Source organism: Lissotriton vulgaris, chromosome 1_1 (assembly GCF_964263255.1).
Source record: "Lissotriton vulgaris chromosome 1_1, aLisVul1.2, whole genome shotgun sequence".
In the NCBI taxonomy this organism is placed as follows: domain Eukaryota; kingdom Metazoa; phylum Chordata; class Amphibia; order Caudata; family Salamandridae; genus Lissotriton; species Lissotriton vulgaris.
The window spans coordinates 532,132,921-532,160,837 of NC_141685.1; the positions used below are offsets into that span (position 1 = coordinate 532,132,921).

Below are 27,917 nucleotides of genomic sequence, written 5' to 3' on the forward strand. Positions count from 1 at the left end.
CTCTCACATGGAGTGTGTTTTACATATGTACTTACTTTAACATGTAGAACTGAGATATCCATTCACTCACCAATATACTCATGCACACAGTCAACTGTCCATACAGCTGTTTCTACATGCACTTTTGAACCCATACACCTAGGGAATCAACTGCTCACACATCTATGCACAGAGTTATACACCTCCCAGCCACCCACACACATACTCAGTCTCCCATACAAATACTTGGGCAACCATTCAATAACCCATATAGTTAATTATATAGCTACTGATTTAAACATGCAGCAGTTTACAGAAGGACATACATAATGATTGCCAAATTAAGACACTTTAATCACTAACCCATGCACTCAGTGAGACACATTTAATCATTCTCTCATACAGTCAGTCATGCACCTACTAAATCCTTCATCCAGACACTTATACATCCACTCATTCTTCAATATGTAAGACATATTTTAACTTTACAGAAACATACAGTCACTGGGTGTTGTCATCAGTGATGTCATCAGTGATGTCATTTGAGATGTCATCAGTAATGTCATCAGTGATGTCACTGACCATGTCATGAATGATGTAATATGTGACATCATTAGCAGTGGATTGCGGGTCCGCGATATATAGTTAGTGCATCTAACTATATATGGAATTTCAATGGTTTTGTGCGAGTAAAATAAGGTTTTTTAAATGCTAATCCCTAACTATATATGGTCTATAACCTATGGTTTTTTCAGTGAATATATATATATATATATATGTATATATATACATATATATATATACATATATATATATATATATATATATATATATATATATATATATATATATATATATATATATATATATATATATATATATATATATATATTCACTGAAAAAACCATAGGTTATAGACCATATATAGTTAGGAATTAGCATTTACAAAACCTTGAAAATTCACTGAAAAAACCATAGGTTATAGACCATATATAGTTAGGAATTAGCATTTACAAAACCTTATTTTACTCACACAAAACCATTGAAATTCGCATATATAGTATATATCGCGCACCCGCAATCCACTGCTGATCATGTCACATATTACATCATTCATGACATGGTCAGTGACATCACTGATGACATCACTGTTTCAGAAGCGAACTAAGCACTCAGGGGCTACGTTTAAACGTAACATCATCTCCCCAAAGGTTCATCACCTTACACAGACATGCACTCTGATCTCCTTGGCCTCAGTCAAGCATCAATAGTAAGATTTTCATAGGTGAGTGTAGGTTCATGGTTTTCCATCCAAAGACTAAAAGCCTGGAGTGGGACTGAAAGAACCATAACTAGGTAAGAAGGAAGGCAGAGGCTGTAGGAAGGACTCTGGATATGGTATGTTGCTTGGTCCCTGAGATGCTTCGATGTCACTGCCTTGCACAAATGGCATAAGTCCTGGAAGTTGGGTGCCATAGTTGAGGGTTCCGAGCAGCGCTTGTAACACTGTCTGAAGCTCATTTGCACCTGCTGCAGCTTCACTATTCTCAAAGTAAGTGGGGGCTGTTTGATGACCTGACTGCATTGGAAAGCAATGTGATGCGGTGCCTCCCTGAACCGCTTGACGGAGGCCCCCTAGGGGCGGTGTGGTGGCGCGGACTCGTAGGGGGCGCTTGGCTCCTGCCCCCTTCCCAAGTCTTGTTGCCCTGGTGTGGCCTGAGATCGCCCCCGACATAGGCGGCCGGCTCCCGGGGTCAGGCGGAACTTTTTGCCTTTTGCTGACTCTTCCATTCTGGACCTTGTCCCACAATCCGTTTGACCTGAAGACACGTCCTGCGGTGCCCTGGTCCGACCATCACATATACCTGCGCCAGGAGACGGCGTGGGGTGCACTAGAAGGGAGAGGCGGCGCGAACGAGCCTCCCCACCTCCCCAGGTGGAGGTTTCTCAGCTACACCCCAGCGCTTCACTCGACCAGCTGACTTGCGCCCGCTCTTGCGACACAGTGCCTCGCTCGGCCAGCTGAATTGCGCCTGCTCTTGCTATTACAGCGTCTCACCCGCCATCCAACGGAATTGCACCCAATCTTGCGGTACAGCGACAGGCGGCTGCCACGGAGCTCACAAAATGGCGGTCGGCTCCACAGACTTGTTGCCTGTCCCTTCTGTTGTCATTTAACAGAACTTTTTGGACTGCTGAAAGGGGTTCTGTTCCGACCGCTGGTTGGTGGAGACATTTTGACTATATTCTGGACCTGCATTGTCGCGTAATGCGTCATTTGACGCGCCGCGTTAACGCACCCGGAAGTGCTCCGGTGCGCGAGGCGCGAAGCGCAGCTTCCCGGAAGCGATCCGGGGCGCGGCGCGGCGCGCGTAACGTAAGCATAACAGATCATGTGACTTGTTAATAAAACTTTTCATTGGTTCCTTTTACTTTTGGTTTCCTAATGATGGAAGGCTTGGTCATATGACCTATAAATAACACTTTTCATTGGTTTAGAACATTTTTTTTTCCCAAATGATGAAAGCCCCACCTTTTTTTTCTCACTCTGACTTGTAAAGCAAAGGACCCAGACGCATTTACAGTTTATCACTAACAATGTTCCAGGCTAATGTATTTTCCCGGGAAATTTACAACTGTCCTGCAAGTAAAATATTCCTATTTCGAGAAAAAGGGCGTTTCTTCGTCCCATGAGGGAGCCGTTGAGCAAAAGAGGCTCGGCCTGCTGTCTTAGTCGCTGATAGGCCTGAATATCGGATTCTTATCGATCACTTTATGTTGCAGGAGTGGAAAACACAACAGCCCTTGACCATTTATCTTTACTGCTTACCTGCGTATTATACCTTTTAACCGTCATGTAATTGGGCTGCTTTATTTCACTTGCCTTTTACTGATTCGAAAACAGTGGCTATTATTCAAAACTTTACCAATCTAGGTACTACTACCATGTTTTGTTTTAAAAACCTTTATTGTGAAAATGTCAGTATACAAATACGGGCCTATAACCACGTGGGCCGGCCACGGAGCAAACTGTAATCGTATATGATGAGGGGACATTTACACTGTAGAAGAACGTAACGGGCGGGCCATTAGGTTGCAAGAACTAAGGTGTCTAACAGTTGCGGAATCGGTGGACGTACATTTTATAATTAAAGTACGACAGGGCCAGTTACAATAAAATTATCTAGATATACATTTGCGGGCAAGTACCATGGGTGACATTAATTCGAACTTTCAATAGTACAGTAATCAATAACACATCAGAACTTAATATCAATAGGGATGTCCAAATGTTCAATCAGTACTCGTTCCCGGCCGCCATGTGCTTCAAAACTGCATACGTATCTCGTGATATCAAGGCTGGGCAACCAGTACACAACAAGGAGTTACGAGTCCCATTTATACCGGCGCCATTTTGGACGAGGCCGGGCAGGTCCAGGATATAGTCAAAATGTCTCCACCAACCAGCGGTCGGACCAGAACACCTTTCGGCAGTCAAAAAAGGTTCAGTTAAATGACAACAGAATAGATAGGCAACAAGAACAATCAGTCAAAAGAGGGGAGGGCAAGTTCTTCCCTACCGGGTCACGTTGTGGTTCCATCGGAACTGATCAAATTGGTAGTCTACAGTGTTTCTGGATGTTTCAGACTGAAGCTGGCGTCAGCATGAGAACACCACCATCTCGTGGCTCAGTCGTGGCCATTCCGCAAGCAATCATGGCAGACGCTCCCCATCGGAAGCCTGCGGGAGTCGGGGGCCCCGGTGACTTTTGTAGAATCTTCACGGCTGAGGGGACGCTTTCGGGAATGGGGCCCATGCCCTAGCAGGCAAGCGTCCGAGTTCCAAGGTGTCCCAGGGCCATTTTAGTGGACCAGGCCCAAATCCAAAGAGCCGGCCGCCATTTTGAGAGTCCTGTTGCAGCCGCCTATCGCTGCACCGCAAGAGTGGGCGCAATTCAGCTGGATGGAGGGCGAGACACTGTGCCGCAAGAGCGGGCGCAACTCAGCTGGATGGAGGGTGAGGCACTGTGCCGCAAGAGCGGGTGCAATTCAGCTGGATGGCGGGTGAGGCACTGTGCCGCAAGAGCGGGCGCAATGCAGCTGGATGGCGGGTGAGGCACTGTGCCGCAAGAGCGGGCGGAACTCAGCTGGATGGCGGGTGAGGCACTGTGCCGCAAGAGCGGGCGCAACGCAGCTGGATGGCGGGTGAGGCACTGTGCCGCAAGAGCGGGCGCAACGCAGCTGGATGGCGGGTGATGCACTGTGCCGCAAGAGCGGCCGCAACTCTGCTGGATGGCGAGTGAAACGCCAAGGGGCGCCCCACTGCAGCTGAGGAGCCTCCACCTGGGGAGGCGGGAGAGGCCCGTTCGCGCCGCCTCCCCCCCCTGGGCGCCCCACGCCGTCTTTCGGCGCAGCATTGTAGGATGGCCACACCAGTGCAACTTGCTGGACACCACCTCGGTGCCATCCGGATCTCGGCGCGTTGTGCTGCCTTCGGCCTATTCGCACATCTGTCCACTACTTACGCCGCCTCACAGGCCAACGGATTTTGTAGGCTTTTTATAGCCCAAAGCCGCATAACAGGTCATGTGACTTGTTTATAAAACTTTTCATTGGTTCATTTTACTTTTGGTTTCCTAATGATGGAAGGCTTGGTCATATGACCTAAAAATAACACTTTTCATTGGTTTAGAACATTTTTTTTCCCCCAAATGATGAAAGCCCCACCTTTTTTTTTCTCACTCTGACTTGTAAAGCCAAGGACCCAGATACATTTACAGTTTATCACTAACAATGTTCCAGGCTAATGTATTTTCCCGGGAAATTTACAACTGTGCTGCAAGTAAAATATTCCTATTTCGAGAAAAAGGGCGTTTCTCCGTCCCATGAGGGAGCCTTTGAGCAAAAGAGGCTCGGCCTGCTGTCTTAGTCGCTGATAGGCCTGAATATCGGATTCTTATCGATCACTTTATGTTGCAGGAGTGGAAAACACAACAGCCCTGGACCATTTATCTTTACAGCATTCCTGCGTATTATACCTTTTAACCGTCATGTAATCGGGCTGCTTTATATCACTTGCCTTTTACTGATTCGAAAACAGTGGCTATTATTCAAAACTTTACCAATCTAGGTACTACTACCATGTTTTGTTTTAAAAACATTTATTGTGAAAATGTCAGTATACAAATACGGGCCTATAACCACGTGGGCCGGCCACAGAGCAAACTGGAATCGTATATGATGAGGGGACATTTACACTGTAGAAGAACGTAACGGGCGGGCCATTAGGTTGGAAGAACTAAGGTGTCTAACAGTTGCGAAATCGGTGGACGTACATTTTATAATTAAAGTACGACAGGGCCAGTTACAATAAAAAAATCTAGATATACATTTGCGGGCAAGTACCATGGGTGACGTTAATTCGAACTTTCAATAGTACAGTAATCAATAATACATCAGAACTTAATATCAATAGGGATGTCCAAATGTTCAATCAGTACTCGTCCCCGCCCGCCATGTGCTTCAAAACTGCATACGTATCTCGTGATATCAAGGCTGGGCAACCAGTACACAACAAGGAGTTGCGAGTCCCATTTATACCGGCGCCATTTTGGGCGAGGCCGGGCAGGTCAAGGATATAGTCAAAATGTCTCCACCAACCAGCGGTCGGACCAGAACCCCTTTTGGCAGTCAAAAAAGGTTCCGTTAAATGACAACAGAAGAGATAGGCAACAAGAACCATCAGTCAAAAGAGGGGAGGGCAAGTTCTTCCCTACCGGGTCACGTTCGGGCTCCACCGGAACTGATCGAATTGGTAGTCTACAGTGTTTCTGGATGTTTCAGACTGAAGCTGGCGTCAGCATGAGAGCACCACCATCTCGTGGCTCCGTCGTGGCCATTCCGCAAGCAATCATGGCAGCCGCTCCCCACCGGAGCTTGCCGTCGAGAAAAGACTGGTTGTCGTCGAGGTTCACAGGTACGTTGAGACCTCTGCCGTCGTCAACCAGGCGACGATCGGCATCGAGGCAGCGATCTCCGTTGGTGCGGGCTCGCACAACGTCGAGAGATAGGTCTCCTTCGTCACCGTTGAAGCGGCATTCGACGTCAAGATAGGCTCCGTCGACGCCTAGTCACAGGCGATTGTCGACGTCGAGTCAGGCTCCGCCGTTGCCGGATCATCAGCGACCAGCGTCTAGGCATACGTCTCCGTCGACGTCGTCCAAAAGGCGTTCGATGTCGAGACAAATACCATCTCCGTCGGCGTCAAAACGACTTTGGACGTCGAGGTCCAGATCCCCGATGAGGCAGAAGTCGACGTCAAGGCCAAGGGTGTCGACGTCAAGGGATCGTTAGACGTCGAGAAGGTTTTCTCCATCGGACAGAGCATTGGGGAGGCAGCAGGCACGCTCTTCGCATAGAGCAAGATCCAGAGACTCTAGCCATTCCGCGTCATGTCATACGACATCGAGGCATTCAAGATCGACGTCGAGGAGACGCTCGAGATCCAGAGTCACCCCCATATTGGTGACGCAGAGCAGATCCACATCAAGACAGACGTGTCATCCCTCTCCGCGACGGCGGTCTCGTTCAAGATCACGTGGGGCATCTTCGCATTCCATCCGAAGCCCCCACAGACAATTGCCTCTTCTCGCAGTGCGGTACAAAAGGGGGTGGTGATGGACGGAGCATCTGAATCAATCCAACACTCACACCCAGTCAAAAGATCTGGGTTTAATCCATCACCGTTCTTTAGCCCACTCTGCCACACCAGTTCAGACATGGCTATATGCAAATCAGTCTGACCCTGTGCCTCATGGGAACAGTCCAGCCTGAACTGCCAAGCCATGTCTTCCCTGGACCGGAAACAAGCTTCCGAGGACCGGTTTCTGGCATTCCAGCCATCTTCAGCCCGGCTTGCCTGAAACCAGTGGCAAAGTGAGCAAGGGACTCACGTCTGAGCATACCCTGCCACACTTATGGTGGCCAAAAGCGGTACAAAAGGGGGTGGTGATGGACGGAGCATCTGAAGCAATCAAACACTCACACCCAGTCAAAATATCTAGGTTTAATCCATCACCGTTCTTTAGCCCACTCTGCCACCCCAGTTCAGACATGGCTATAGGCAAATCAGTCTGACCCTGTGCCTCATGCGAACAGTCCAGCCCTAACTGCCAAGCTATGTCTTCCCTGGACCGGAAACAAGATTCCGAGGACCGGTTTCTGGCATTCCAGCCGTCTTCAGCACGGCTTGCCTGAATCCAGTGGCAAAGTGAGCAAGGGACTCACGTCTGAGCATACCCTGCCACACTTATGGCGGCCAAAAGCGGGACAAAACGGGGTGGTGATGGACGGAGCATCTGTAAAATCTGGAGGTCCTGCAGGCTCTCCTTCTAGAAGCCCTCATAGGAGACAGGAAACCCCTTCGGTTCATCTCTCTCCCAGATGGATGCAACCACTACATGTATGGCAGTCGGCAGCAGCGGGCAGAGGAAGGAGGGAGGCTGAATATTCAAGCCCAGTACATAGGTCTCCTTTACAGCGCTTGCTGCAAGAAGCAGACAAATCGCCTACCACTCGCCCCAGGGAGCACAGGGGCAGGTCTCCGGACCGAAGACCTGCACATAGCAATCATAGAAGGCAGCGTACACCATCATGGTCGTCAACGACAACGCAATCGTCTAAGAGGGATTAGTCTCCAACCCTCTCGGATAGTCCTCCCAGCAGAGTGTCACCCATTGATGACATGAACATTTTCCACAATGTGTTATCCAGAGGTGCGCAGAAGTTGGGCGTTACCATGGCCACAACTCAGACGACAACGTCTATTGTCTTTGAAACGCTGCACCAACGATTGATGTCGAAACCGGTACTCTCCTTGGTACCGGGAGTCTTCAAACCGGTGATAGATGTTTTTCTGGCCTCAGCATCAGCAAAAACAGCTCCCGCAAGGATCTTAACCCCTTCCATGCGGCCGCAATTCTGCGCCTGTGCGGCAGAATCGCGAGTGGGCGGGTTTATGACGGCCCCCAGCCGTCATCAGCACACGAGCACCGTAGTGCATGACGGCTGGGGGCCGTCATCAGCATGGAAGGGGTTAAAGAAATATAAGCCGGCGGCTTCGGGTCCTCTGTTTTTAAAATCTGATTCTCCCCCTGACTCAGTGATAATCGCAGCAGCGAAAAAGACACATTCGGTGGCATCTTCATCTGTCCCACCAGACAAGGACAGTAAAGTCATGGACTCTTGGGGAAGGAAAGCCTGTGGTTCGGCTGCATCCTCGCTACAGGTTTCCAATGCTTGAGCCCTGTTAGGGCGTTATGACAGATCCCTGTGGGACTCTTTGGATCGTTTTAAGGCAAAACTCCAGAAGGAAGACCAACAGGACTTCGTGGAGATTATCCAAGAGGGGTCTTTGGTTTCTAACCAAGTAATAAGCGCAGGAGCTGATGGTGTCACCCTGGCAGCGCATTCTTATGCGCATGGCGTTTGCGCACGCCGTTCCTCTTGGTTACGACTCTCCGCGTTGAAACCAGATGCTCAGCAACACATTTTAAACTTACCCTTCTCCGGTACCTCTCTGTTTGGTGCCCTTGCAGACGAGGAGATGGGCAGGATGAAGACGGAGTTGGACATTTTGAAAGCGGTTGGCCTTGAAAAAAAGAAAGAATTCAAGAAGCGCTTCAAGTCGTACAATCTCAAAGGGGGCCAACAGAGGGTTCAAACCCCTCAATGGTCCCAAAATAAACAGGGGAAATCCCAATATCCAGGCCAGCGATCTATCAGAGGGAGAGGAGGACGCCAGCAGCAATCCTCTTCCACACCCAAAGCAGGAGGGAAGCAATGAGTCTATGCTTCCTTCAGCACCGTTGCGCACTCCAGTCGGAGGAAGTATAACACAGTACGCTCGAGTGGCGTACAATAAAAAAAGATCAGTGAGTGCACAATATACTAGTCAATGGCTACGCACTACGTTTTTGCAAAGCTCCTAAAGACTGTCCTCCGATAAAATCCAACCAACATCATTTGGTCCTCTTGCGTCAGGAAGTGTCAACCCTTCTAAAAAAACAAGCAATAGAAGCGGTCCCATCACTGCAAAGAGGAAAAAGCATCTATTCCAGATACTTCCTGGTCCGGAAGAAAGACCAGCAAGGCAAATTCAGACCCATCTTGGATCTGTGTTTTCTAAACAGATGCATGAAGTAGTGTGGCTCACTGGTTAGAGGCGGCAGACCTGAGAGCAGAGGACGGCCCGGGACCAGGGTTCGATTCCCGGCGCGGCAGGTTTCTGGACCAGGGTCAGCGGACTCGATAATTCTCTCGCCTCGGTGCCCACTCTGATCAGCGATCACACTCGGCAACTCTGGGCATTAGCTTGCCTCATCTTCACTAACGGCCCCACCAGACCGCCGGGGATGCCTGGTCTCACCCTGGAGATACCCATTAAGGGACCATCTCTCAGGGAAGCCAGGAAGGGTTTCGCAGCGGTCGAAGCGCCTTGGGACCCTACGGGTAAGTAGTGCGCTATATAAATGCCAATACATTTACATTTACATCACAAAAGAAAAATTCTGGATGCTGTCTCTCCATCAAATTTTCCCTCACCTGAAGACAGGCGATTGGATGTGCTCAGTGGATCTTTAGGATGCATACTTCCACATCCCGATCACGGCACGGCATCGCAAGTTCCTACGTTTCACGGTAGGGAAAGATCATTACCAGTTCAAGGTCTTGCCCTTCGGCCTCAAGTCAGCCCCAAGGGTATTCACAAAGTGCATGACGGTAGTAGCGGCATACTTACATCGTCAAGGCCTACACGTATACCCATACCTGGACGATTGGCTACTAAAAGAATCGTCTCCTCGTCTGGTACAGGAGCATCTTCACATGTGTCTGAGCCTTCTTCATCGTTTGGGCCTCCATGTCAATCTCGACAAGTCAGTCCTGCTACCGACCCAATTGATCCACTATCTGGGGACCACTATCGACTGCGTCTAAAGAAAAGTGTTTCCTTCGGCGGAAAGACTATCATCAATGAAAATCAAAGGAAACATGATTCTTCAAACTCCGCGGCCATCGGTGAGACTGGTGGCTTCCCTGCTGGGTTCAATGGCCTCCTGCATTTTTCTCATATCCAATGCCAGGTTGAGGATGAGGCCACTTCAGCAGGACCTGGAATACAAATGGAGTCAGTGGAACGACCTGATTCTTCTATCCCCCATTGCGAGGAAGTCCATCCTCTGGTGGATACACCCTCAGAATCTCATGGTGGGAGTTCCTTTTCATCAGCCTACGCCTGTACAATCCCTGATCACAGACGCCTCTCTTCTAGGCAGGGGGGCACATCTGGGCCCTCTTCAAACTCAGGGGAGATGGACCCCCAACGAGCAGACTTACTATATCAACATGCTCGAACTGCGGGCAGTCCACTTGGCCCTCAAGGCTTTTCAACCTGCCCTTCAGTCAGACTAAATTTTGGTTCAAACGGACAATACAACCACCATGTACAAACAAGGTGGAACACGATCTCGTCCTTTGTCTCTCGAGGCTCAAGCGATTTGGCACTGGCTACTAGCCACGTACCTATCGATCACGACAGTCCATCTGCCGGGAGAGCAGAATGTTCAGGCAGACTCCCTAAGTCGTCACTTCCAAGAGCAAGAGGAATGGGTGCTCAACGACGACATAGTAGACAACATTTTCCAGCAGTGGGGTCATCCCAGCCACGACCTCTTTGCAGACGAAGACAACAGAAAGTGCCACGCCTTCGCATTCAGGTTCTTCCGACCAGGAACGAGGGGGAATGCACTTTTGATAAGTTGGTCAGGGACGTTTGCATACGCCTTTCCACCGCTCCCTCTCATTCCGAAGGTGGTGGCGAAGTTTCTGAGATCCAGGAGGAAAATGATACTAATAGCAACGGATTGGCCTCGCCAGTGGTCGTACTCCGATCTCCTGTAATTGTCAATTCGCCCGCATTGGAGACTTCCATGCAGGCCGGACCTTCTTTCCAAGATGGGGGGGGGGGAAGATCTTACATCCGAGCCTGACAGCATGGTTCCTGCGATCCTGCAGTATGGATACCTAAATCTTCCTTTAGACTGCATGGACATTCTAAAGGAGTCGAAGAGGCCTTCCACACGCACCTCATACTCTATGAAATGGAAGAGGTTTTATCTGTGGTGTGTTCAAAAGGGTTGGAGCCCGACTACTGGTCATGAGTAAGTCATACTACCGTACTTACTCTATTTGGCCAAGTCGGGTTTAAGGTAATCTTCTATAAAGGTACATTTGGCAGCCATTACGGCTTATCGTAAGTCTCCTAACCAACCTTCATTTTTTCAGCTTCAGGTGGTTAAGGATTTCCTACAGGGGCTAAAGAAGGTTTACTTTCCTGTGAGCACACCCTCTCCACCTTGGGAGCTGAATTTGGTATTGTCCAAGCTCATGGGCCATCCATTTGAGCCCATCCATAAAGCATCTCTGCAACACCTGTCTTGGAACGTGGTGTTCCTGGTGATCACCTCTGCACGCAGAGTTAGCGAAATTCAGGTTTTGTCATCTAAAGAGCCCTATACAGTGTTCCACCATAATAGAGTGGTTATGGGAACCCACCCTTTTTTTTTAACCTAAATTGGTGTTGGAGTTTCATGTAAATCAGTCAATCTCTTTGCCCTCCTTTTTTCCAAACCCTACAACTCTAGCGGAGAGAGCTCTGCATTCGCTGGATCTAAAGAGGGTTATCAAATTTTACTTAGAAGCCACAAAATCTGTGAGAAAATCTGACCAGTTGTTTGTAAACTATGGTTCGGTCAGAATGGGTTTTGGTGCTTCCAAATGGACCATCCCTAGATGGATAGTCTTGTGTATAAAGTTATCTTACCAATTGGCAAATAAACCTTTGCTCACTACCCCTAAGACTCACTCAAGTAGGGGCAAAGCGGCAACAGTGGCTTTTTTGCATAATGTACAGATGGCTGAGATTTGCAAAGCGGCAACTTGGAAATCTGTTCACACATTTACCACACATTACTGTCTGGATTCAGACTCCAGAGCAGATACCCAAGTGGGCCAGGCCTCCTTGCGGAATCTGTTTAAGTGTTGAAGGCTCGGAGCCTGTGCTCGCCTAAAGGCGGGTTGTTTTCTGATGTCTGCATGGTTTCCAGTCTACTTGCCCGCCGGATGAGGGGTTGGCTTGCTATTCTATTAATGCGCTTATGACTATTGATGAGGATCCCCTGGAAGAGAAGGATTAGTTACTTACCTGTAATCCTAGTTCTCTTCCAGGGGTATCCTCATCAAAGTCATAAGCAACCCACCCACCCACCTCCCCGGGCAAGTAGTTATGTGAAATATATGTATGATTTTTTAAAGAAATGGTCTGCGGTTATCCGCAAAGAACAACTGACCTAACTGTCACCCCTGAGGCATGATGGGAGCTAGGGGTCATGGCTGCCTTAAAGGCACAGTGCCAGTTTTCTGTTACTTTCTATATGAGTTAGCTGTTCAGCTTTCTACTCTATGGTTTTAACTACAATGCAGCCTATGTGCTGACAATGCTTTCATTTTCCTTGCAGGATTACCTTTTCTACTGTGTAATAAAGCAGTTTTCAAAGGTTTTTCTTTCTCCCTGCTTTAATTGGAATGTTTATGTGCAAAGAAGTCTTTTGCAGCATTGTTCAGCTCTTACAGAGAGGACTACATTGTGAGTGTGTTTTTATATATCTATATATACATATATGTAGAGCAACATATATATGATATATGTTTTCCGGGGTCCCACACATGGGCGGGAATATTCATGTGCTTATGACTTTGATGAGGATACCCCTGGAAGAGAATGTTAAGTTATTTGAACATAGCAGCTTCAATGACCGTTTATGTGTGCAAATCTCGCAGTTCTTATGTGAAAAAAATACGCAGAAATAAATACATATTTTTTTTTTTTTAAAGTGAGTCGTATTTCTAAAAACAACATATTAATATATGCTTTGTGCAACATACGCTATTTCCGGTTTTTGGTCCATATTAACGAACAAAAGTGCAATTTACTGCATAAATGCAGAAGCGTTTTTGCAAAATAGGCAAAGATTTAGATGGACATTACTACATCCAAAATAAACCAATTAATTTGTGCAAAATATGCAATCTTTAACTTTTGATCATGTTGACAAATCACAGTGCAAATTGCTGCCTAAATGCAGTAGCGTTAGTGCAAAATATGCAAAAAATATAAATAAACATGTAGCTGCCTATATTATTCATCGAAACAATCTAAAAAATGTATTATCAAGACTCCAATTAAATTTATCAAAGACTAGCCCCCAAATATAGCCAGTATTATATCTACTCCCGCATGATACGATTCCATAATTTTTTTTTTTTTAAAGTGCTGATCATATGTGCAAAGATAATATAAAAAATAGTTAAAACCAATGAACCTAATTTAGGAACCAAGGCTACATGGTGGGATAGAAGAATATAAATGTCCCATACCATGTGTAGTATTTCATCAATATATATAGTTTAGAAGGCCTCACCCATTACAAGCCTGTGTGGGGGAACAAAAGTAAAAATTTCTGAAAGGTTCTCCTAAAACTACAATGATGATCTCCTAAAATTCCCACCGATTAAATAAAGTAATACATCTAATGGAAAGTGTGCAAGTCCTCCGTATCATTAAGACCATTTGGATATTTACTATCCAAATTTAAAATGTATCTAGTTTCTAATTGTCTCAATAACTTCTCTCTGTTAGCTCCTCTTCGTGGCATGGGGACAGAGTCAATTACATAATAGGATAGACAGTTAATATCCTTATTATGGACAGCTTTAAAATGTCTTGTGACTGGATAAGTAGGATCGCAGTTCATAATTGCTCTAATGTGTTGAAGTATTCTCACGTGCACCTGGAGCTTTGTACTTCCCACATACCTAAGCCCACAGGTGCACGTGAGAACATAAACTGCGAAATCTGTACGGCAGTTATACTTGCCCTTGATGTCAACCTCTATCTCTAAAGGGAGTATCATATTTCGTTGTATTGACACCGAATTTGCATGCACGGCATGTGATGCATTTGAAGAAGCCTTTTTTTGTTGTTAACCATGTTACGGGTGCTCCCTCAGTCTTTTTTCTAGATAATTGAGTTGCCATTGATTGAGATTTTCTGAATGTTATTACAGGCTTGACAGGTAATTTTTCATTTAAAATATTATATGTCAGAACAATTGGCCAGTTTTTATTCATAATGGCTCTAATTTTACGTTCTTGAGCACTGTAAGTCATAATTAATCTAGGTGCCTCTTCCACTTCTCTTGTTTCATCCTCAGATTCTGTCTCCCTTGGCAATTGTGATGTTCTAGATCAAATGCTGGCTTTTAATACTGCACCTGCTAATGTCTTTTCAGTATAGCCTCTTCTTCTCATTCTATCAAGGGCTTCGGATTGACATCTAGTAAAATCTTCTGGTGCACTGCAGATGCGTTTTAGCCTAAGGATCTCCCCATAGGGGATACTGGCGATTAGATGTTTAGGATGTGAACTTGTTGCGTGTAAAGTTGTATTACCAGCAGTTGGTTTCCTAAACGCAGTTGTGGCCAGTCTGTTGTTATCGACATAGACACACACATCCAAAAATTCAATTGAGGTGGGACTAAAATGTGAAGTGAAGTGCAAATTAAAACTATTAACATTGATGTTTCTGATAAAATCCTCTGCACTTTCAACATCCCCCTTCCAAAGTATAAAAACATCATCTATAAAACGCAGCCAGTTCATGATCCTATTGTCACAAATTTCCTTATATTGCTCCCTGACGACCTGCTCTTTCCAGAAGCCCACGTGTAAACACGCGTAGCTCGGCGAAAAGCAGGCCCCCATGGCAACTCCTTGCTTTTGTCTAAAAACATCATTACTAAATGAAAAGAAGTTATTATCTAAACACCAAGTAATCAATGACAATAACATCTTATTGTGCAATACATATTCTGCAGGCCTGGTATTTAAAAAATGTTCAATTGCTTGTAGGCCACATATGTGTTCGATATCGTCTATGTCCAGAGTCATTAAAATCATCTCATCAGTCCATACAATATCCTCTAGTTTGTTAAAAAATCTCCTGTGTCTTTCAAATAAGAGGGCATAGTTTTTACCAGCTCCTGTATATAAAAATCTATATATTGCCCCACTTGCTCCGTCATGCTGTTAATAGCTGATATTATAGGACGGCCTGGAATTGAAAACGTTCCTTTATGTATTTTTTGTAACAAATACAAGAAGGGCACCTCCGGATATTCATTGAACATGAAGTTGTATTCCTCAGTTGAAATTAACCCCTCTCGTTTCCAATTTTGTAAATCTTTATTCAGGGCATCTTTCGCTTTATTATATGCTTTCATTGATGTTTTCTCATAACAGTGAGCATTGTTTAAATGTCGCATCGCTTCTTGTTCATATTGATCTTTTGGCCATAAAACTATGTTTCCACCCTTATAGGATTTTTTCACTATTATTTCGGTGTTCTTACTGATCTTGTCCATGAGATTTTGATATTGTAATATATACATATATATACATATATAAACATATATTGGTAACACACACTTGTTTCTTCACACGAAAGTAGACGGCACTCTGAGCTTGATTTTAAAAGATGATTTATTGGCAGACCCCCTTGCCCCCTTGACAAACGCGTTTCACAGTTAAGGCTTCCTCAGTGTTAACCAGTGTATCGTAATAGACACCAATTTATCCCCACCCCTCCCTAATCATAGAAAGAGGACTAATACGCCAGATTCTTTTCGGCTGCCATCTTGCAGTGTACTATGTTGTTTGTAACAATGTACACGGAGATTGGTGTCAGTAAAGTGCTCGTGCTATTAAAAACAATATGGTACCAACCATATTAGATTCCATTCACATTTCATTGTGTTGCATATAATACACAATTCATTTTGGGAAAATAAATCGTTAATTTCTTTTGATTTCAAAAAAGCAACCCATGTGCATGCCATAGCACCCAGATCATGCATATATTGCATTTCAAGGATCATGTAATTACATTTCATATCGGGGTACATAGGGTTATTTCAATAATGATCACAATCTAGATTGAATATTTTTCCAAACAACATCATATCGATATATTTCCCCATCTTCTATTTTCTATGTGTATTTATATGCATTTTTTTCATCTTACCCTGAATGGGCATTTACAATTATAACATATTCCCTCCTCCTCTTGTCTCGCCCTGTATGGGCCTATGTGTCAGTGTAGCTTATCTATTTGTTTCAGATGTGGTTTGGAGAGTGGGGTGTGTTAAGGTTTTATTTTCTGCCTTTCTGTATTCTGTTTGGGTGTTGTCAACCGAATCTCATTTGAAATGGACATTTTTCGTTTAAATGTCATTCAGAAAATCCAATCAAATGATCTACTCCAAGTGTACCCAAAGTTCCTCGTCGTTGTTTAACCCCCTTGGTTGCATGCTCTGGAGATCAATGATGTATTTTGATTCTAATGCCCTCAATGATCTTCTCTTCTCTCCACCTCGTTCTTTCCTCTCTAACTGATCTATGAGGAAGAAAGTCAACAGGTCCCTAATGCTATTATGGTGGGTTTCAAAGTGGCGTGCCAAAGGGTAGCTTTTATCTCTGTTGGTTATGGCACGCATGTGCTCTAAGATACGTTTCTTCGCCGGGTTGCTGGTACTCCCGATATATGTCTCTTAGAGCACGGGCAGACCAGGCAGTAAATCACAAATTCTGAATTGCAATGCAGAAATTTTGTGATTACTCTGTTGGGTCATGAGTCATTAGGTCTCCCCTCATACTTTGTCCGCTTTTTACTATATTTGCATGCCTTGCAGTGCATACAAGGAAAAAAGCCTTGAATGGATTTCGTTTTTGATGGTTTTAGGGGGTGAAAAATCACTTGGATCTGAGCAGTTCCTCTTCAAGCGGAGCAATTCACCAAAAGGGATGTTTCTTATCATACATTTGGGATGGTGACTTCCCGCATGTAGTACGGTATTACCCGCTGTAGGCTTTCGATAAAGTTTTGTTTGTAGAGAGCTCCCTGCTGTAAAGGCCTCTAAATCGAGATAGCGTACGGATTTATCACTGATGGTGCTCGTGAATCTCAAATTGAGATTGTTGTCATTCAGCAACATATTCCTCAGCCGAGGATCTGTCGCCCTGCCAGATGACAAACAAGTCGTCAATATATCTTGTCCATATCATTACATGGTCTAGTCATTTTTTGTTGGTCCCCCCCAACCCCCGCCCCCCGGCCTAGTGCTTCTCCCACCAGCCCACGAACAGGTTTGCGTAGCTGGGGGCGAAGCACGTGCCCATGGCGATCCCTCTGGTCTGACGGTACATAACACCTGCAAACAGAAAAATATTGTTATAGAGGCAGAACTCTGTCATTTTGAGAAGCATACAATTGTGCTGATGGTATTGTATGTTCTTCTTGCCAAGAAACCATTTTATTGCTGAGTTCCCTTCTTGGTGTCCGATACAAGTATATAAATTGGCGACATCTAGGGTAATCAGAAGCATATCCGCCTCCCACTTGATGCCGTCAATTAACCTTAGGAAATCTTGGGTATCCCTGACAAAGGAAGGCAGATCCTTCACAAAAGGGGCCAGGTAGGTGTCAATAAACCTAGATGTGCTTTCCATGAGGCTTCCTATCGAGGAAACGATGGGTCTCCCCGGGGATTTTTTATGTCCTTATGCAAAAAAAAAAAAAAAAAAAAATATATATATATATATATATATATATATATATATATATATATATATATATATATATATATATATATATATATATATATATATATATATATATATATATATTTCCAGTCTTCTATCTCCCACCAACTGATGACCTTACAGCTAAGCAATCAGGAGGTCTTGCGCACTCCAGCAAAATACCGGGTTTTGCACCCTATAGCTGAAGTGCAGCTCACTGGCTCAAAACTCCTGCTCATGGAACAACTGCACCCACTATGTAACAATTTAATGTCCCTTCCTTAGAATGTAATCACATGTCAATATATTGGTCTAAACTTCACTATGCTGATGATACCACATGAGGTTTATACGACTTGCCTATAATTTTGTAATGCCCTAAGTGGCAAGGGTATTCCCAGACATGGGCCCTGTCTTCACTATGTCAAAGGAACCAAGCTACAACTGACCGATGAGTCACAATCAGGGTCTAAACCTGTCTTGGGTTGCTTGTGTTCTTGTTCAGGCTGGACTGTTCCTATTGGAATAGGGCCAAGACTGATTCACGTATGACTGGGTCCAAACTGAGGTGGCATAGTGGGCAAAGGAACAATAGGTTGGAATGCTACCCCGAGTGAGGGATTGCCACTGGCTAGACCTATTGCAAGCATTCCTCCCATCAGCTTCTGCGTGTTTGATGGAATACCGTAAGTGGCAAGTTTGCTCATTTGTGAGTCCCATTCTTGCTGTACCTCTAGGGCTAGGCTACACCTGTCTGATGTACCCCAAATGGGGCGAAACTGGTCCTGGGTTGCTCATGTTCCAGTTCAGAGAAGACCTAGCCTGGTTGTTCGGGCTACACTGTTCCTATTGGAGCAGGGTCCAAACTGAGGTTGCATGGTATGCAAAAGAGTGATGGAGCAAGGAATCGTAGAAAAGAGACTTGCTTGAAGACAATCCTCTCATAACTCATAACGTCATACTAATTGTGTATTGTGCAATTAATATACACCACATTTCAAACATCAAGAATAGAGAAGCTTGCGGACGTGTCTTACTAACAAGTAACTCGAGTGAAATCTAAAATGGTTGTTTACGTGGAAAATTGTATTGTGCATGCGTCAACTGCACTTACGTAGTAATGACGAGCTTTTGCTTGGAGGGAATTTTCTGCACTTGCGCAGTCACCTCTAACATGGCCACTTGAAAGCTCACATGCTTGACATCTGCTTTGCTGAAACTAAATAAAGCTACTTTACTAACTGCTAATGCAAGGAGAGCATTTAAAAGTAAATGGGATTAGAATGGAGATAGGTGGTATGCAGTGAAATCATTTTGTTTTGAAATCAATATACTTCTTTTTGACTTTCTTATTAGTTCGCATTCGGGCCTTTGGCACGGACCAAAGTTTATATCCCATGTAACCCACTACACATACGCAGTCTAGATCAGCCAGAAGCTGCACTGTCATCCTTGAATGCCATCCAAGAAAAGAAACAGCAACATACCCTGGGAACCATACTGATGTCCAGTGAAAGGAAGAAATATTGCACAAATGTATACTTTGTGATGACAAAAATATGAATACGGGTGGGAATGTTATGTTATTTTATGTTAATATACACTTATAAAGCGCATTATCACCAGGGGTATTTAAGCGCTAGATTTATAAAGATTTATGAATAAAGATTTATGAATAAAAATTAAGGGGCGGGATCATTAGACAATTGAACTTATTATTATTATTAAAATTTTATATAGCGCGCAGTTACCCTGGAGCATCCCAGCGCTTATCTAGACACCAACAGATAAAACAGTCAGTCAGGCACATTTACACAGGAAACAGATGTGTTTTCAGACATTTGCAGGTCTCAGCGCGCAGTTTTAAAGGTAGAGAGTTCCAAAGCGTCGCTATGTTAACCGAGAATCTTCTCCCGCCGGTGCGTGCCCTCTTTACTCTGGGGACTAGGAGGAGATGATTATGGTCGGAACGCAACGTTCTGTTCGCTTTGTAAGGCACAGCTAGATTTTTCAAAATAGGGGGTCCTGTTCCCTGAAGAATTTTGTGAGCTGTACAAAGTGCCTTAAATTTTACTCTTTCCCGCACTGGAAGCCAGTGCAGTGCCTTTAAGGCGGGTCTGGCTGACTCAGTTCTAGGCGTACCCATAAGCAGTCTGGCCGCCGCATTTTGTATCTGCTGTAGTTTGTTAAAAGTGGATTCAGGGGCACCCAAAAAGAGGGCATTGCTGTAATCGAGTCGTGATGTTATCAGCCCCTGAATCAGCAACTTCCTAGATGGAAATGGAAGGAGGGGGAAGATTTTACGTGCTGAACGTAGCAGGGCAAAACAAACTCCTGCCGTCTTTTTTGCTTGGGTCCTGAACGAGAGATCTTGTTCCATCCAGACCCCCAAGCTCTTAATCTCCTCTTTCAAGCTGGGGAAGTCACCCATACAGCTCGGCCAGCTGGTCAGTGGGAGAGGGGGGGCTTTATTTCCTAGCATCATTATCTCTGTCTTAGAGCCATTCAGCTTGAGAGCTGAGTCGTCCATCCAGGTGTGGACTTCCGAAAGGCATGAGTGCAGCAGATCGGGGTTCTCAACCAGTTGTGACAAGGCGACCACTAGCTGAGTATCATCAGCATAGCTGATGATCTTGATGTTATACGGGGCCACCACATCCTCCAGGGGGGCCATATATACGTTAAATAATGTTGGGCTAAGGGAAGAGCCCTGTGGCACACCCCACAGGAGGGGGATAGATGAAGTCCGGTTGCTGCCTTCCCAAACCTGATATGAGCGCCCGTCAAGAAATGACCTAAGCCACTTCAAGGCGGCCCCTGCCACGCCTACTTCTGACAGCCGCTGAATCAACACCTGATGATTGACGGTGTCAAACGCCGCACTAAGGTCCAGGAGGATCACTGCCACTGATCCTCCTGAATCCATAATGCGTCTGGCTTCTTCTACGACTGCTAGAAGGGCAGTGTCAGTGCCCTGGCCTGGACGAAATCCGGTCTGCGAATCTCGGAGCCGGCCATTCGACTCCAAGAAGTCTGACAATTGATAATTCGCTAGTTTCTCAGCGATTTTACCAAGGCATGGCAACAGAGATATGGGCCTAAAATTTGCCAGTTCAGCTGTATCCAAGTTAGGCTTTTTTAACAGAGCCTTGACCACGGCTGTCTTCCAGCTCGGTGGCACCGACCCCTGGGAAAAAGAAGCGTTCATCAAATCAGTGATAGGAGTCACGATGGAAGATGCTACTTCCTTTAAAAATTTCATAGGGACCGGATCCATAGGAGAGCCACTTTTTATAGATCTAAGAACTTTCAGTACTTCGGACTCTGAAACTGGGCCGAAAGTATCTAGAAAGGTAGATAGCTCTCTGTGCTGGGTTAAGGAATTCTTTAAATGGATCTGCTGAGGTCGTATAGTTTGAGGCAAAGAGCTAAGTATCTTTTCTATTTTTGTATGAAAGAAGTTTGCCAGCTCCTTACATTTCTGTTTGTCATAGGTAATCACAGGTTCAGGAACTTTAAGAAGTTCTTGCACCACTTTAAAAGTTTCCCTGGAAGAGTTTGAGGCCGATCTTATGCGCTCCTCAAAAAATTGGGTTTTTGCAAGCCGAAGGGCGGCTTTGTAGCCCCTCATAGCTACGCGATATTCCTCTCGCCTATATGCCTCTAAATTCTTTCTCCATACCCTCTCCAACTTTTTGCATCCTTTCTTAAGCAAGCGCAGCTCAGCAGTGTACCATGGAGCGGATCCGACTCTTTTCGCCCTCTTTTGGACTCTCTTATTAGGGATAATGGCATCCAATGAGGCGGACAACCAATGATTCAAATTTGCATCTCCTTTAATTGGATCTGACTCGGGCGCGGGGAGCGAGTCCACCAGTTTGAGGGTCCAGTCATTGATCGATAATCTAGACCAAGCTCTATCCACCAGGAAGTCCTGGTGGGCCGATGGATGAGTTACCTCGATTTGCCATTCAGCCGAGACCAAGAAGTGGTCAGACCATGGGAGAGGGTATGCTGGCCTAGCCATTAGGCTGGGAATGTTAGAAAACATTGGATCCAATAAGTGGCCCTTATAATGAGTGGCTCCAGCATTAATTAAAGGCAACTCACATGCTTTCAAGTCACCTTGAAGGTCTCGGGCTGTTGAATCTGAGATGTCGTTGAAATGGAGATTAAGATCACCCAACACTATAAAATTGGTTGTCGATGAGGCCAGCGTCGTCACAGTCTCCATTACGGAGCTTACGAAGTTGCCCAGACAGCCTGGGGGCCGGTAAATCAGTAAGCCTGACAGGGCCACTGTGGGAGATAGCTGTAGGGAAAAATGGCAGCCCTCACAGTCAGCAACTAAGCCCTTCTGGGCCCTACAAACGTAAGTCTCTCTGTATAGGATAGCAATGCCACCCCCACGCCCCTCAGGTCTGTCCAGATTAAACAACAGAAAGCCAGGCGGGAGAACTGAAGAAAGTATTGAAAATCTGGTATGGTGTGATGATCATCCACTTTGCCTGTCCAACCAGAATTGAGAGTTCTATGAAACTGAAACATTAATGGGTAGTACATAGCATAAGAAAGGTATAATTGAGATAGTTTAGTGAGTTAGAAAGAACAGACAGAGCAGACTGCTGCAGAGCTCAGGATGCTGTTGGAGTAACGAGCGAATGCTGAAGCAGAATCATATTGCAGACTTGTGCCAAATAATTAGAAGATGATCGCCGAAGAATCGAGGAGGAAGATGGTGTTAGAGAAGGGTGCAACACAGGTGTCGGATCAAGAAGAGGTCACCTTATCCTGTCCTGAATCATGACCATGAAACCAAAAGCCTTTGTCTCCTATCCTTTCCCAGAGGCCCCGTCCCAACTCCTTGGTAAAGAGGTCGGTTTTCACACCATCCTAGGTAAATATACTGTTCTGTAGATTCAAATTGTACTACTCTCGCTATCCTCTCCTTTACAAGTATCGTCATTGAAATTCTTATTAATTTGAATGTTTTCCTTCCAATGGTGAAGGAGACCGTTCTGTATTTTGAACTTGGCTCAGATGAATTTCATCTAGATAAACATTTAAAATGTTCCAGAGTCAGTGGTTATTTCATTACAGAGAAAGTAAATTATGTTTTATGTCATTTCACCATCAACTAGTTCAACTAATGGTCCATTGACCAGAGGAAAGGACTTTTTGATTAGTGAAAGACTGGTTAGTAATATCAGATAACTAATCTAAGAGGGACAATTATATAAAAAATGACCCCAGCGGATTTAACTAGCCTGTATGTGAGTGTGTGTTTATGGGCCCAAGTTGAGTATGAGGTATTAGAGTATCTGAGGCTGGTTTGCCGCTGGATCAGTTAAAATGCTACCCTGAGCAATTGACAGTGGTTAAACTTATTGCAAGTACTCCTCCCATCGACTTTTGTGTGTTTGATATAATATTGTTACCACATACCTATGCAGAATATTCCTCCTACCTCTGGTAAAATTACACCTGTGTGATTTACGCTGTTCGCGTTATTTTAACTGATGTCTAATACTACACGGTTTCCTTACTTTACGTCAATGTGTACATTAAGTTATTCTTTTTGATATGCTTCCTAGTTTCCGAAATGCATTTTTGGCTGTGTAGTTACTTGGATTTTTTTTAATCTATCCATCCTAGGTGCCTTGCCAATCTTTATATTTAACAGCAACTCTGGTAACCTCCATTAGCATTTTTCTGATGAAAACGCATTTCTTTGCTATCCAAAATTATTTAATCAAAACAGGGTTTAGCAAAAATTACATCAATATACTGAAAGATTAAGGATGCCTGGCTTAGAAAATTAGTTGATGCAATAGGTCTTTGGAATTATCCTAATAGATTATTAACATGAATCTTATAAAAACACAAAATATCGATTTTCTTTATCAACATTCTCAAACTGCAGTTATACCAATCAAGTGTGATTCATCAAACCGTAACAATACTATCTAATAGGGTAACACAAATGTCACTTTATCATTTCTTTCAGCACTCAGCAATGTCCAGATGTACGGAATACTATTATATGGATGCATCAAAGTATATGTAAAAAAAAGTAGTCATTGTAAATTACAGCTGAAAGCCGTACTTACCAGCACTGAAACTCTTCTCTTTTCCATTCAAACTTGTGATCTGGATGTCTGAACAATGTCGATTTTGGAAGCAAGTGGTTGAATTCAAAGTTTGGAGTGCTGATAATCACCCGTGCAGGAGCCATAAAACCAAATACCACCTTTGGGAACATCTCCAGTTCTTTCGACTCCAGATGCTCTATTCTGCAATATGAAACAAACCCCATGTAACTGCGCAGTACCACTGCCAAATACAGCTTTATGAAATAATAGTTGTTAGTACTAGATGTCCAGAAACAAGACCACTGACGGAGTCTTTGTTTAGATAACACACACTGCAAACTCAACTGCCTCTAGGAACTACCAACTTTGATAAAGTAACTGGGGCACCAATAGATGCAATTATCTGCCTAGTATTAGTGCTGGGGGAAATGCCCATTTTCCCTTCCTCAGAAAGTGGACGCTAAACTGCAGGCAATTTCACAGTTTCTGCATTTGACTCGCACGGATTGGAAACAAGCATTGGCACAGCCAACAGGTCTCGCCTTTTGGACCTTGTAAGTGTGTACAGCAAAACACACAAGATGATGGACCGAATGTTGCACAATGGCAGAACATTCACCCCAGTCACAGATCTGGGTTTAATCCATCGTTATTTTGCTCACCAAGCCACCCCAGTTCAGGCATGGCCGGAATCAAGCATCCTAGGACCGGTCGTCTTCAGCAAGCCTTCTGTCCATCAACTCTGTTGTTTTTGCATTTGTCACCCCGAATGCAACAGGTTTGCTCAGACGTGAGTCCAGTGCTCTCCACGCCACTGGAGTCAAGCTATCCTGGCTGAAGACGGCTGATAGCCAGAACCCAGTCCTAGGATGCTTGATTCCGGTCCAGGGAAGACATGGCTTGGCAGTTCGGGCTGGACTGTTCCCATGAGGCACAGGGTCAAGACTGATTTGCATATGGCCATGTCTGGACTGGGGTGGCTTAGTGAGCAAAATAACGATGGATTAAACCCAGATCTGTGACTGGGGGTGAATGTTTTGCCATTGTGCAACATTCCGTCCATCATCTTGTGTGCTTTCCTTATAAGTGTGTAGCCATGCAGCCCATTATCTGGGTTGCAGAGCCGCTGCTGAAAAGAAAGGTGTTGAGTGCACATATTACATTATGGCAGATTTATAACTTCCTCGTCCAGGGCAAAGTTTTGCATCTTTGCGGTTATCCATAAGCTTGAGTCGCTCAGTGGGACTTCAAATTCGTGTGTTAAAGGGTCCTAGAAAAACAGTAATGGTGTGTTGCTTCAGAAGGACATGTGCGTTTAATTTTTAGATGACAACGCAAGCACTCAACTGTTTTAAAAAGTGCTCAGTGGTGTAGCCATGTTGTTTTGGGCTGAAGTGCAAGAAAGTAATTGGGTGCTTGGGATTCTGTTTCAACTTTGTAAGAAAACATGCATTTCAGTTGTATGGCTTTTTAAGGGCATGGCATTACAGCATCTGTTGCACATAATTAAGCTATTTCCAGCAAGTGTAGTTGTGTACGCTAGGGATGGGAAAGAAAGAGATATAGGCATTGTTGTTGTGTAAGAGGGGGAGGCAAGGAACAACGTATCTTGTTAGCTGGTTCTGTATGAATTTTTGAAAGCATTGGAAGGATATGAAGGTATACTACAGAAAAATATTGTGGTTTGTAGCTATTCTGAAGTAACACGGTGCGTAGAAGCACAACATGAGTGGTTCGAGATCAAAAGCACACATGAGTGAAAGTGTTGTGGCACCACTGCACCAATGGAAGCTATGCCTATGGAATTGTGAGGCGAAATTAGGGATAGGTTAGGAATATGTATATGGGTAAAATAAAGCAGTAGTGTGTTGTTTTTGGGTTTGTGCGAGGCACGGTGCCACTGCACCTGTTGCACAAACAAAAGCTATGGGCCAGCAAATAGAGTTGCTTTGGCTATATGCAGCAGACGAAGGAGAGGTGTATTTGAGATGGGATGCAGCGAGAAGGGTGATTTGGTGTGTTATTATAGCATAGGCATGAAAGAGGACACTTGATAGTTAACAAGCATTTGCAATGCAATAGGTCTCCCATTTACGCGAGTTTAAGCTATTGGCATTGTAAATGAGAATGCTTTTTATTTAAGTTTTAAAAACGAAAATAGCTCAAACTTGCATAAATGTGAGACCTATTGCATTGAAAATGCTTGTTTTGTTTTGTGCCCGGGTCTAATTTTGATCCCAATCCGACCCTGGACTTGCATCAAACCCCATGTGTGGTTGCGAAGACATCCCAATGTATGCTCCATAGGAGCAATTTAGCGCAAAATGATACTTCATGAAACTTTTAGGCTACTTTCCAGCGCCCCAAAGTTCCCGCTAACACGAATAGCTTACAAAACCGTGTAAATTTTATGTACATTTTGATTAAATATTGGATCGAAATATTTTGCTGGCGACACACCTCAAGCTACAGGAACGCTTAAATTACCAACTCTCCGTAAATTATGCATTCACAGCCATCACTTGTGTGGGTGAGAAAACAAGTATATTTAATGAAAAACCTACATGCGACGCGAGCTCTCCTCTAAGTTGTGCACATGCAGGAATCCCTAGTCTTTAATACCTTGACAATCACAGCAATAAGTCAACTCACAACATAGATTGGAACACATTATCCTACACTTGCTTCTGATGATACACCCACGGAAATACCAACGCGGATGGGGAATTGAAACCCTCTAAAAATTAAAGAAACCACCGGTTGAATGAAACGTTCCGGAACGTGGCGCTGTTTGATTAAGTGACATGCATCAGCACAGCAAGATTATTGCTGAAAATCGCCCAGAGAAGCACAGTAATTACTCACCAACTGGGTATAAAACACCAGAAGTAACAGGCAGATAAAAAGCACCCAGGGGGAGAGAAGGAAGAAAAGGCATTCTCACGTGTGTCTCACGTTCTGTCTTGGGGGGTGGGGAGGGGTCTCTTACCCTGTATGTCCAAGGCGAGCTTCTTCCAGATGGGAGTAAATTCCTGCCAGTGTCCGCACCAGGACGCGTAGAACTCGGCGAAGCAGGCGCTGCTGGAGTTCAGCAGGTGAGAGCGGGCCAAGTTGGAGCCCAAGATGACCAGTGGGTCGTCCCGGGAGTACATGCCAGCACAGCCGGGGGCCCACAGGGCCCAGAGGAGCCACGCATCTTGGGCATCATTCTACTGGGAACAGCGATGTAGGGCCGGTCGGAGAGAAGACATGGAGAAGGTGGAGCGTGGGCTGAAACGCCGGGAGGGAGGGAAAACGAAAGCACGCCATGCGCGCGATGAGGGAGACGAGTACCTATGCACTGGCTGGGGGCCTCTGGTGCGTGTGTATGCGTGTTTGTTGGCACAGTTACTGCATGCAGCTGGCTTGCGTGGACGGAAGGGGGACAGGAAATGTGCCTGAACGTGCGTGTTCACAGCCGCGTTCACATTTGCAGTCCGTCCTGTGCGTGCACATCTCCTGTCTCCCTTCTGAACTAAGTCAGTAAGAAATGCGTTACTTACCTGTAACAGCAGTTATCCAGTATTGGTGTCTTTCATAGATTCACATGCCTGAATCATTCCCCGTCGTCGAGACGGGAGCCTCCGGTACATAAAAAAGTAATGTGACCTCAATTTCCATCTTGATGAGCTACATTCTAAGGACACTCAGTCACTGGTTGATTCACTTGGATCCTGCGATCTTAGCCAGCTTGTCACTAGTGCTACCCACTCAGCAGGTCACATTCTTGACGGGGTATTCTCTAATGACCCAAGGCTTTCCAGCGGCACTCCTCTACCGCTGGTGTGGACTGATCATTTTGCGGTTCCTCTTCATTTAGCTTTCTCCACTTCCAATTCCACTAAGAAGGGGACTACCTCTTTCGTTTCTAGGAGAAATCTCAAAAATCTCACCAACGATGCTTTTGCTCCTTTTGTCCCTACACCTGAGGCTCTTTCCTTAAAAGACGCGGATGTGGCAGCACAAGCTGTGCATGATTCCATCTTGAATGCTGTGGAAAAACTTGCCCCCGCATCTCTGCGGTATGTAGCCCGGAGGAAACCATCAGCTCCA

General features: G+C 45.0%; 1 protein-coding gene across 1 annotated transcript in view; it reads right to left on the reverse strand.

Moving 5' to 3' along the window:
* Positions 1–27,917, reverse strand: part of HENMT1 (HEN methyltransferase 1) — a 541,131-nt gene that overhangs the window by 232,549 nt on the left and 280,665 nt on the right. Inside the window, exon 5 of the mRNA XM_086936308.1 lies at positions 23,844–24,026. Within this exon, the coding sequence (XP_086792434.1) occupies positions 23,844–24,026 (183 nt within the window). The remainder of the gene's footprint in view (positions 1–23,843; positions 24,027–27,917) is intronic.